Consider the following 13,372-nt stretch of genomic DNA (forward strand, 5'->3'; position numbering starts at 1 on the left):
CTGCATTGGGGTGAGAGAACATTTTAGATGATGCTGTAGAAGCATCTGTCTGTCTCCAAATGCTCCCTCCTCCCCATTCAATCTCCATAAACCTCTATGGGTAGCAGCAGCTGTAACCAGACATCTCAGTAAGCTAATGATTAGTCTTCATCTCTGCCTAACTGAAGACAGATTAGAACATTTAAGGCTAGGGCTACACTGTGACATGTGTCGCGCAACATTTTTTATAATGATAGTCAATGGTGTTGCACTGACTTGCGACATGCTGCAAATGTTGGTTTTTTGTGTGACTGTCGCATCGCGCAGTGCGACACCATTGACTATCATAATAAAAAATGTCAAGCGACATTGGTACAACTTGAATGTCTCGCGACACATGTCACCCTGTAGTTGTACCCTTTTTGTTGTGTGACTTATGGTTGACTGACACATGTCGCCGTGTAGCCCTAGTCTAAATGTGAGTGAATGATCAGTCCAGGAAGTAGAGTGGAGAAAAAGGCATGTTTATGTAATTAGATATATTACAAGGTTAATCAACTTTTGTACTACTGGCCTATGGCCTAAATTCTTTAAAGTATATTCTTTGCTCATCTTTCTAGAATATACCTAGAAAATGTGCTGTGTCCGGGCACTTTCCCCTGTTTTACACTATGCACTAATTATTGCATATAATTTTTCAAAAATATAGGTTTACATCAAATTTGTGAATTCTACTGATGTGATGCAATTATTTTCACATGGCATTAGGTTGCTCATTTACCTATCACATTTCCTATATTGATGTCAGTAGGGATTATAAATACATGCACTGTCACCATGTGTAGGTACGAATGATAAAGGCACAGTCCGACATTTACTAATGCTGTCTAATCAGTGTACTTAGAAAAGGCAGAGTGCGCCAAATTTATAGGTTTATCAATATCTGTAATAAATGTATGAAAATTGCTTTGCACCAAAAAGGAGGCACCGCTGGGGCCAGAAATCTGGTCCAAGAATCTTAGTACAGTTGGACCAGTAAAGGAGTCCTCAACCCAACTTCTGCTTCTATTGTGTGCTGTCACCAAACCTGCACTTCACCTGAAACATTGAGCGCTGTACCTACCTGTAATTTACATGTGACATAAGGCTGTCACTCAGAAGGGACACATTCCCATGATTAAAGGGGTTATCAGAGACTACAAAAGGTCTCCCATATGCCCAGCCCCTCACACTGAATATACTTATCTGGCTCCCTGCGCGAATGAAAACACCTGGTGTCGAGACCAGGAGCGGCGCGGAGAGCAAGGCAAGTATATTGTGTGTGAGGGGCCTGGCATATGGGGGACATTTTTTAGTCTCGGATAACCCCTTTAGGGTACTTTCACACTAGCGTTTTTCTTTTCCGGCACTGAGTTCTGTCAAAAGGGCTCAATGCCGGGAAAGAACTGATCAGGTATATCCCCATGCATTCTGAATGAAGAGTAATCCGATCAGGATGCATCAGGATGTCTTCAGTTCAGTCATTTTGACTGATCAGGCCCAAAGAACGGAAGACTTGCCTGAATGCCGGATCTGGCATTTTTTCCATAGGAATGTATTAGTGCCGGAATGCCAGATCCGTCCTTCCGGTCTGCGCAGACCGAAAAAAAAAGGTGAAAAAATAAATAAATGCCGGATACGTTTTGCCAGATGACACCGGAAAGACTGATCCGGCATTTCAATTCATTTTTCTGACTGATCAGGCATTTTTAAGACTGATCAGGATCCTGATCAGTCTTACAAATGCCATCAGTTGGCATACGTTTTGCCGGATCACTCTGACGCAAGTGTGAAATTAGCCTTATTATGTAGAGTGATCTCACATGCATGAATCTATTCTATATTCCTATCTGCTATTATGCTATGGTACAATATTCTGTACCTTACATGAAATATTAGCCAGGAGTAGATTCAAGCATACTGTGAACTGAGCACATGCAGGGAGGCCATGCACATGAAACACAAATCAATCCACTATGATTCAAATGTCAAAACTTCATGCATCATATATGTATATGCCATGCATTAAGAAGATCTGCAGCAGCAAATACACAATACGTTCACATTAAATGGGTTTCCCCACAATTGTCATTTGTTGACATCAACATTCTGCGGGAATAGGTGATAAACAGTGATGGCCAGTTCGCATACGAACACATGCGGGCTGCCATCTTTTCTCACAAGTCCGGCGAGGCGCAGGTAAGTCCTTACCTGTGCTTGTGCGCGAGTCGGTCTGAAATCAAATGCGGTCACCGAGAGCAGGCAGTTCCTAGAACAGCCGCCGGGGGCCTTCATCGGGCTGTTCTCGGAACTGCCTGCTCGCGGTGACCGCATTTGATTTCAGACAATGCGAACTGGCCATCACTGGTGATAAATGTATGGTTGCTGGGTGCTCCGCTGCTGGGACTCCCTCCAATCTTTAGAATAGGGGTCCCAAGAGCTAGATCTTCCTCTCTGCATGACCACAGTGAGGAGTTTAAATGGAGCGCCACAGCACATGCTCAACTACCGCTGCATTCAGCATCTATGGGGCAGACAGGAACAGCTGAGCAGTCAAAAGATCTTCCCAAGATTAGAAAAAAGGGCTTGCAGTTTTCTCCAGAAGAAGCACCACTCTTATTCAAAAGGTTGCGTTCATTTATGGGGATTATGTGCACTAATAGACACAGACTGTACACAAGACTGGTGCTGTTTCTGGATAAAAGCAAACCCTTTTTCTAATTCCAAAGAACTCCTCTTAAAAGGTGTTGTCCAATGAAGTCCCCACCGCTGGGTTCGGTCTTGCTCGGACTGGATCTTCCTCTACCTGCAGTGCTGAACTCAACATCTGTCAAAGGTGGGGGGCATCCGTGACCGCTGCAGCCAAACACGGGGTGCAGCGGTGACCTGCTCCCCTTGTGTCATCGCTGAAGCCTGTTGACGGATGTTGACTTCAGCCCTGCAGGAAGAGGAAGAGCAGCCTGGGAGCAACAAACACCGAACCCGGAGACCACGCAGGTATGATCACCACTACAGGTCACCACTCTGGGTGGTCTATATTAGTCTTGCATATCCTCTTTAACTTCCATAGATTCCTACTCATGCAGATTAGATATTTTAACTTACTGGAAGTGCTTGGTACTCGAGATGCTCCACCATTTGGCACTTGCAAGTTTGACTCGTAGCTTCTGCTATTTTTTACAGCCTCCGTCTGTGTGCCCGATACCCTGGAGAGATTTGGAAGACTCCGTCTCAGTTTCTCTACAAGGGGACATTCAAGACGGGAAAAAAAAAAAAGTTAATGTCTATAAGATGGTCAGTCAGTGGGTTTCCTGTAAAGAATCCGTGTTTGGTCTGTGTCCATTTTTTACCCACTGTGTGTCATCCGTATTCCGTGGACAATACTATGTTGAAAATTAACCCCTTCAGGACAGCCATTTTTCAGGACCAGGCGAAATTTTGGAAATCTGACATGTCACTTTATGTGGTAAAACCTTTGGAACACTTTCACTTATCCAAGCCATTCTAAGATTGCTTTCTCATGACACATTGTACTTCATGAAAGTGGTAAATTTGAGTCCATAAAACAGCAACCGGCCTTTAGCAGGAGCCTGATCAGGCTTAGCTATACCATGGAAAGCCGGATGCTTGTGAAGGCGTCCGGTTGCCATGGTAATCGGGACGCTGCCACAGCTTGAACCTGTCAAGCATGGGGTCACTGCAACGGCACAGCAGCGGCCTGATGGGAGAGGGAGGGAGCTCCTTCCCTGTTAACCCTTTCCATACTGCAGTCCCTATGGACCACGGCATGGAAGGGGTTAAACGGCCATTTCAAGCAGAGTGTCAGCTGTATGCTGAAAAGGGGGGGGGGGGGGGGGAGATAGATGGTGAAGTAATAAAACATATATATACACATATATATATATACATATATATATACATATATATATACATACATATATACAGTTTTCTGAGGTGCCATCTGTGCAGATGTATCTGGAAAGATAATACAAAAGTGTCAGTGTCATAAATTAGTGAGAATACCCATTACATTTATATTAAAATCAATTTATTACTCAAAATTATATGTTTACATTCTCTGTTTTTTCTTTTTCTTTTTTTTAAAAACCAATGAATCTGTCGACAGCAGGAGGTATTATGGAGCCCATACCAATGCAACATAGGGGCAAAACAACCTCATCACAGACCTCCTCCATATCTATAATCTATATTTAAACCTTTGGGGTGCAGACTTTGTAATGTCTGGATCCAATGCATTTCTCTTTTTTTGAGTAGAGATACTCGATCTCCACCCCTCCGTGGCATTGGAACCTGATCCAAGATCCAACATCTGAGATCTTTTTCTTTATGTCCCAGTAACCCAAAGTGTCTGGGCACTGGCAAATCTTTGCGTCCCTTTCTGATTGTGTAACGGTGATTATTCAGCCTAGTCTTAAAATCCGTGGAAGTTTCGCCTACATACAGAAGGTGGCATGGACAGGATAAGACATAGACCACAAATGAGGAATCACACGTAAGGTGAAATTTAATTGGGTAAATTTGTCCCGTGTCAGGATGTGTGAATGTCCTAGATCTACAGATCATGCCGCTGGCATTGAGGTGATGAGTGGATCTAAGTGTACCAGTTTGGAAAAGTTGGTCACTTATCCACCCTGCAACATGGTGGTATTCAACCACAACAACTGTATGTGCAGAACGAATAGGACGATAAGCGACAGATTGTATGGTCATTTATCTGCTCTGATTCCCTTACCCAATATGGCGGAAAACAGCTTGCCGGAACTATTGCGCATGCGTCGCTATGTGGAGGCATTGATGGGAGAAGGCGGTGACATGTTATCGGGTGCGCCGCTGATGTCATCAGTAGGCGGCACTGTTATGCACCGGTCGGTCTCCCTAGATGACGTCAAACGATTGGGACATGCGCGCTGGTCTCCTGAGGACGCGCTGAGCAGCGCTATTGTATATGTGGGCGCCATCATCCCTCCAGGTAGCAATTCATTAGTCTTCCTTATTTGCACATGTGCACTATTACAGTTGATGCATGAATGACGTATTGATGAGTTACAGATGTAACCAATTATATGTCCTATGGTGTTTTTATATGTAATCTATTGTATTTTGGAGATCTATTGTATGAAATGCACCAGTCACTTTAACAATCATGACTATTATACGGTTTTTGCACATATTTGTACATTGTATATATATATTATTTTTAAAGTACCAATTATGTTGCTTGATTATATGTATTGACACACCTTTATATACTGGCTATTCACTGTTCACCAATGCTTGAGAAAGGCTCATGCTTGAGCCGAAACATATATATATATATATATATATATACACACACACACACTACATATTTAACAAGGTTCTGATCCCCACAGTCACGGACTGGGGATCAGAACCGTTAAGCCGGCATTAAGGACCGCCCTCATTGGTCCGAGGCCCGGTTAACGGAGATCTCTGGCTGTGTGTAACAGCCGGGGTCTCAGCGCTGTCACCAGGTCTGCAGACATGGTGACAGTTTATTGCCATGACGTGTATACTCGTCATGGAGCACCAAGTAGCAGTGCTCCATGACGAGTATACACATCAAATAGCACTAAGGAGTTAAATTTGTAGATCATCAACCAGCAATGATCTGTGACACATGAATGAAACACAGATTCCATCCGTGCTGTGTCCGTGTTTTTCCACTGACTCAGACTATAATGAGCATGATGGATCCGTAAACACAGACAAAAATAGGGCATGCAAATCACAGAAGTGCGAATACACACATTCAAATCAATGTGTGCTGTCCATGGAGAACACACGTCAGTGATGCGCTGATGTCTGAATAAGTCTTAATACAGTTTAAACAATGGGGGTCATTTATTAAGACCGGCATTTTAGATGCCGGTCTTAAACCCTTTATCAGGCGGTGGATCTGCCGAAGTTATGATGAGGCGCCCGCCTCTACATAAATTTGGCGCCTCCACCACTGGTCTAAACGTAAGCCAGCTTCCTTGCTGGCTTAGATTTAGACCATTTTCTACGTCTAAAAAAAAGGCATAGAAAATGGTAAACGAGATGGGCCTGTTGGCTGGTTTCCTTCCCCTGCAGATTGATGCACAAATAACCTTTGCACCGCAATCTGCGACATATATACGCCAGAAAACTGATGTATATCTGATAGTCAGTAAATGACCCCCAATGTTACCTGTAGTTCTGGCCAATATTAATATATACGATCCATAACATACGTTACAAATCAGTATTAACCATATCCTTTAGGATTATGATTTGCCCACACCGACTTATAATGGGTCTATTAGGATTCAGAATAATCCGCCACAGTGCTCTATTATAACATTATATCAAATATTAACAAAAAACCTGACAAAGGAACTGACGCAAGTGTGAACAGAACCTAAATTGTGTTTACCAGCAGTATACATTTCCTATAAATACTTTATTTTGATGTGTGTATGACCCGGAATACTGATGACAATCTCCATCAATCAACACGGTTTTTGGTACAAGGCATGTCTATGACTAGTGCTCAGAAAGCTACTGAGCCATATGAGAAGGGAGGCCTTTTCCCAGCAGAAGGCATTTCCAGGGGAGTTGCCGCTAAGCAGGGAGATCCTGTAACTCAAGATTACCAGAACTGTCTTGCAAAGCAGCTATAATTTTGCAGCATGCTAGAAATCTTTGAAGTGAAGTGAAGCTCCTTCACAGAACCACTGGCTGATAGTTCAACTTACTTCTTATTAAAACAACTTATCATATTAAAACTGACTCGGAGATGCAACTTTAACTTGCATCTAAAATCACCCAAAAACAGTGAAGCACCCACAGAACCTAGCCCGACTGGTGTCTTACCTTCATTTTTTACCACGTTTGTTTGCATGTCGGTGGCTTGTCCCTGGAGCGAGAGGCGAGGCTGCTGCAGACGGCTGAGCATAGGCTGGGGAGAAGCTCCTCGGTAATCCAGGCTGCGAGCTGGAGACCTAGAGCGGGGTGAATTTCTGGGAGAATGTCTAGGAGAAGGCCGAGGAGAGTGACGTGGAGAAGGGGAGAACCTGCTCGCAGACAGATGTGCAGAGGGGTGGACTGCATCCTCATCATCTTCTAAGCTTTGAGCGTCCAGTTCCTGGTCACTATATGTCCCTCTCCTCATAGAGTGGCACGATGAGCCAGAGCTGCGGCGGGAAGCAGAAGCTGCATATTCTTGTCGTAGACCTATCCAGGTTTAGAACAGGGAAACAATGGTTTTAGATTCTAATATACAAAACTTGAAAATTGTGCTAAAAATTATAAGAGAATTTTTTTTCAGGTGACACAATCGAAAGCAAAAATAAACAGGGATTGAGAAAGAGAAGCGGAAGGCATAGAAAGCAACAGATACAAACCCCGGCGGCTGCACAGATCACAATGCATTCATGTCGCTTCATCCAGGTGACAAATTAACATCCTGCAGGACAAGAGCGCCCCAGTGCACCCCAGGTCGAGAGCTGCACTGCAGGTACACACAATACCTGCCAGCTCACCTTCATAGCTTTCTAAATATCACCACTTCGGGGCTATGGACAGCTTTGTACTGGAGCGTTTTATTGTTTGTTTTCTTCCTAAATGCTAAATGTCTACTTCCCAAAAGACACAACTTTTTTTTATTCACATATAGCTTTTTTTTTTATTTTTTTTGGTGTACAAGTTGTCTTTTTAATGGCACCATTTAATTTACCATATCTTGTATTGAAAAAGGATATAAAAAAAAAAAAAATGTTGAAAGGTGTTTGGGGTTTTGATATTATGGTGTGCACTGAGTGCTATGAATGACATAATGTCCTTATTCTACGGATCGGTAAGATTATGTCGACACCAGCCAAGTAGGGTATGAGCTCGTTCCAAGCAGCCTCTTAACACTGATCATGTATAAGTAAGTGATTATGCCTTAAGAGGTTAAGTAACTTTCTTAACAGTCTGCATTAAAGGGGTTGTCCCATCATAAGAACCAATACACAGTAACTGACGGCCCTGGAGTCAATGGCGCATGTGCAGTCACGCCATTTAAAAAGGGAATCAGTAACTAGTTTTATGCTGCTAGGTTCTACCTTTTCTTGACATGTCTATTCCCATAAAACTTACCTTTTAATGTTGCTTATTAAGCTTACTTACTGACCATTAAACTACTTTAAAACTATCAGCTGTGTCGCTGTTGTTGTTATTATCAGGTCATTCACACTGGTAGTAAGGTACTATTTTGGGTATGACTGGAGGCTGGCAGGCGTGCGCTGGCTCCAGGCTCTTCCAGTACATTCCCCTGCTATCATTTATGTGGTATCACTTTCTGATTACAAGGCTTCACTTCTGTGTTAAAACCTATTCCCACTGCCCCCCCGACATGTTTCGCCCCCCAAAAGTAGAGGAGTTGGGCTGTATAAGGGGAAGCAATACAGGAATAAAGCAGCGCTGATACAGGAGAGCTAGTGAATCATCAGCATCCTGGAAGCACAAATCCAGTATGTATTATTGAAGCATATCCACATGAGAAAGGTCTGAACCTAGGAGGTGTTTGCTTATCACTCTAAATAGGATTGAAGACTGCAGACAGGAATTTGGTGCATCTTATTTAACTCAATGTAATCTAACATAAGTAAAAATTCAGGTCAAAGGCGTCCATCTCTCCAGCTATCTCATCAGTCCCTGACAGTGATCCAGAAGAGCTTATTGGCACTATTCAGTGCGGAGCGTTTGTTAATAGAAATCTCATACTCACTTTCCTCTTGCATCCGGGCAAGTATCTGAACATCGGTGACATCATTTAGCTTGTAACCTGACCCTACAGAGTCCTCATCCATCTCAGACGTACTGAGTTCACTGTCTACAGAGGACTGTGGACTGACTGGAGGAGGGATTCTCTCCGCAGAGTTTTTATAGTGCCCTAGAGAAAGCACAATTACAGTATAATTACAGAAGAGCTTAGATATGCCAGTAAATGGCAAAACAGAAATGTAACACAAGCATCTTATCTGGTACGCAAAACACATTTTTTTCACAACTGTCTATACCCTGGCCAAGGCAGAGTGGATTGTCGGTGCCCCAGGGCAAGCGCCTCACCAAGCTTGATGCCAGCCAGCTGCACCCTGCCAAGAGACACCTCTTTGTGGGAGCATTACTAATTATTCTGCCGATCCTGGAGCTTAACTCATTCACCGTGGTAGTTACAGGAGCAGAGGGGTAGCAGTTACTTCTGGGAGGGCTCGGTATGCCCTGTGTACTATACAAGAGTATAGCAGTGCTATATTAGGCAGTAGAATGACGGCATACGCTGCACACACATTGGGAAAATGAAGACTGGATTATTAGCATATGATGGAAGGAGCCGACTGAGGTGGTGGCTCTAGATACATCTTTGAAAAGTTCAAGCTACGCTTTGTTCTTTAATTTGCTTGTATGATTAATGTGTAAAACAGTGAAGAGGAGGGACGGCACCAGCTGTTGTGAACGGTCCATGCAGGGTACAGAAGTCACTAAAAACCCAGCGACCTCCCTCCCCCAGTAACACAGGGTTAAACTCAACATTATTTGTGGCTCTTGTGGCTTGACTTTGACTATAGGAAAAATAGCCAGTGATATATTACGTATGGGGAGTGCCAAGTCCAACCCTGCTTTGTATTTCAAGTAACGTGATATTCAAGGGCATGTGCCCAGCCGAAAATATTCTCCTGGGTGGCAAATAATGCGTCTCTCAGGAAACAAAAGAGCCAGACGTCATAACAGTAAGAGGTGTAATGACTGAGGCCTGAGGTTAGGCTGCAGTATGTTTGCGTGTACACATGTGTGCGCATGTCTTTGTGTACATCTATATTGCTATGTCACATACAAAGCACTTCACCATAATTCCTAAATAAGTATAGGTGCTAGCGTTCTTGATCCCGATCAGGTATCCAAATTAATGTCCAAGGAAAATTGCGGCGCTCCAAAGTCTTGGTTCAATATGCAAAAAGCGTTTATTACCCATGTGCCAGCAACGTTACAGTAGAAAAAAGTTCCTGTGATAGGACTGAAACGTCACTGCGACATGGGTAAATAATAGCTTTTTGCACATTGAACCAAGACATTGGAGTGCTGCGATTTTCCTTGGATACATACAAGTTTATTTTTTTGTTTTTTTAGATACAAAAACCTTTGTAAAACACGACCTCCTGAGGAGACCACCCCCTTAGCCAGACCAGATTTCCAGTTCCATCATAAATTATGAATACTAGCCATCTTCGACCACTCCCTAGAAGACCACTTTCCAAAGAAATGTCAAGGTTTCATGGTGGATAAAGTGTACTAGTAATGTGCAGACAGAACGTAAAAAAAACCCCAAACAAACAGGCCAAGCACTAATAACGCCTAAATCACGGGTGTACAGTACACTGTGCTTGAGCACTAGCCGCATCTAACTCCATGTAATCAAACATATGTACCAAACCAAATGGGCGAGTTTGAATATTGTTATTAGTTTTTTTATACTCTGGTCTGGACACCGTCATTACTATATATTCCTGGCACTATTTGCAGCTATGTTGTTTACAGGGTACTATCCCAGACCATACATTATAATACACACACCTTTCCATATTCACCCCCATTTGTAAATGATGTGGTCTCTGGGGGATGCTTGTTCTGCCACCTGTCCTTGCATCGTGTGATTTTTAATAAAAACTTTATTTATGATATTTGTATACACAATAAAGCTTTATTATATTTTATGGGTACTGTTTTGGGCTTGTCTCTTCTTTGTAGGTTGTCAGGGTACTTTCACACTTGCATTGTTGGATTCCGGCAGGCAGTTCCGTTACCTGAACTGCCTGATCAGGAAAACTGTATGCAAACGCATGTCATTTGTTCTGACTGATCAGTCTGACAAATGCATTGCAATACCGGATCCGTTTTTCCGGTGTCATCCAGAAAAACGGATCCGGTATTTATTATTTTTCACATTTTTAAAACCGGATCCGTTTTACCAGAACACTTGATACCGGATCCGGCATTAAGGCTAGGTCTACACGACGACATTTGTCGCGCGACATTTTGTTGCACCAATGTCGCGCGACAATTTTTATAATGGCAGTCTATGGTGTCGCACTGCAACATGCTGCGACTGCGACGCAACAGTCGCAGAAAATCCATCGAGATGGATTTTTCTGCGACTGTTGAGTCGCAGTCGCAGCATGTCGCATGTTGCAGTGCGACACCATAGACTGCCATTATAAAAATTGTCGCGCGACATTGGTGCAACAAAATGTTGCGCGACAAATGTTGCGCCCTATTTGTCGTGTAGACCTAGCCTAATACATTTCAATGGAAATTAATGTCGGATCCGGCATTCAGGCAAGTGTTCCGGAATTTTGGCGGGAGAAAATACCGTCCGTCCAAAAACCGTACAGTGACTGAACTGAAGACATCCTGATGCATACTGAACGGATTGCTCTCCATCCAGAATGCATGGGGATAAAACAGATTTTTTTTCCGGTATTGAGCCCCTAGGATGGAACTCAATACCAGAAAAGTTTAACGCTAGTGTGAAAGTAGCTTTAGAAATGTGTAGAGAAAACTCCAGGAAATCTATGCAGGAAGTCATTTGCCAGCCCATTACTACAGTAACTACTCTACACCAATATAACCATTATTGGGACCCAAACTTCAACCAGCACAAGACAGTTTAAAGGGGTTTTCCAGGCTAGTCCTGATATTGATGACCTATCATCATTCAGCCTCCCCTGCCGCCATATTATCAACACATGTCACACCGCTGAAGAAGGTCCACTCTGGACCGAAACATTTAGCGATTTACTGTGGAAAAATAATTTTCTGGATCAGAAATCCTTTTGATGTCTATGTAAAGGATAATAAACTATATCTCTATTTGCAACATATCATTGGAGTGCAGGGATTTGTCTATCCTATCCTCAGGATAGGTCATTCATATCCGATCGGTGAAGGTCCGACCACCAGCACCCCCACTGATCAGCTGTTCCTTGCAGGCTCCGACACTGGAACTAGCACAGGGAAGCATAGCACCAAACAGGAAGCATAGCGCCAAAGTCCAGTGACCGTGCTGGGTTACTGCAGCTCATCTTCCATTGAAGTGAGCACAAAGACTACACTTTGAATGGTGCTATGCTTCCTGTTCTTTTCCCAGTGCTAGTTTCAGTGTCGGAGGCTAATTTCTTGGGGGATAAGATGACGGTTTGATTGGTACTATTTTGGGGTGCTTATGACTTTTTGATCGCTTGGTGGTACACTTTTTGTGATCTAAAGTGACCAAAAAAAAATTATTGTTTTAGCACAGTTTTTATTTTATTTTTTCTACGGCGTTCAGGTGAGAGGGTGGATAATGTGATATTTTCATAGAGCCGGTCGTTACGGATGCGGCAATACCCAAAATGCCTGGTTTTCTTTGGATGGCTTGCCTTCTCTGCCATTGGGTCCCCGCCACTGCAGCACGGGAACCTGATGGAGATGCGGAGGGCACCCGTAACTTCCGCAAACCCTCTGCATGCTGCGGTCAGCTTTGACCGCAGCACACAAGGGGTTAATACAACAGCATCAGTGTCTTCACCGATGGCGGTGTATGCAGCAGGGGCCCAGCTGTTAGTGACTGCCAGGTCCGTGCTGCTGATCAGGTGGGCACAGCTCCTGCACCTGCCCAATCAGCCAGCCATACGGCGCTGGTCCTTAAGTGACATCCACCAGCGCCATACATGTATGGCGGGGGTCCTTAAGGGGTTAAGCCATCCCATACACAAAACTAGCCATACGGTTTATACTGGTACTCCCTTCCAGTGCATACACGTAGTTTTATCCATTAAGTCACTGCAGGACTGTCTCAGGCCTGAGTCACATAACAGTCTGAATTACATAAGGTAGAGGGGACTGAATTACAAGTCCTCACACCACTTCCTTTAGTAAAAATGTTTTTCAGCAATTACTTAGTTAAATCTATTTCAGAGAAATCTAGATGGCAACCAATATATCTACGATTACAGCTTTAACTTGTGCTGCCAGTCCGTTCTGAGCGGTGATATTGCTGTGGGCCTCATTCACATTTCAGTACTTGATCAGTATTTTTCACCAGCCAAAATCAGGAGTGGATTCAAGAAAGAGAGGGCTAAATGTCTCCATTATATTTCTTCTGCATTTAGGATCCATTTCTGATCGCAGAATGATGAAATACTGACTGAGGCCTCAGAAGTGGAGGTGTATTACGTTGTAACTAGGCAGAGTTTGGGAGAGTTGAGTGTAAGCCGACATGGAGGCCGTTATGGGTGAATACATTTAAGGCCTCTTTCACACTTGCGTTGTC

The 13,372-nt window shown here is 43.5% G+C and overlaps 1 protein-coding gene across 2 annotated transcripts in view; it reads right to left on the reverse strand.

The window, feature by feature from the left end:
- The window catches only part of SLAIN2 (SLAIN motif family member 2), a 62,411-nt gene that overhangs the window by 11,524 nt on the left and 37,515 nt on the right, over window positions 1–13,372 (reverse strand). For both annotated transcript variants that reach the window (XM_040418896.1, XM_040418897.1), the window contains exons 4-6: window positions 8,792–8,956; window positions 6,895–7,254; window positions 3,124–3,258 (exon numbers count right to left, since the gene is read on the reverse strand). In XM_040418896.1, the coding sequence (XP_040274830.1) occupies window positions 3,124–3,258; window positions 6,895–7,254; window positions 8,792–8,956 (660 nt within the window). The remainder of the gene's footprint in view (window positions 1–3,123; window positions 3,259–6,894; window positions 7,255–8,791; window positions 8,957–13,372) is intronic.

The sequence above is a fragment of the Bufo bufo genome, chromosome 2 (genome assembly GCF_905171765.1).
Source record: "Bufo bufo chromosome 2, aBufBuf1.1, whole genome shotgun sequence".
In the NCBI taxonomy this organism is placed as follows: domain Eukaryota; kingdom Metazoa; phylum Chordata; class Amphibia; order Anura; family Bufonidae; genus Bufo; species Bufo bufo.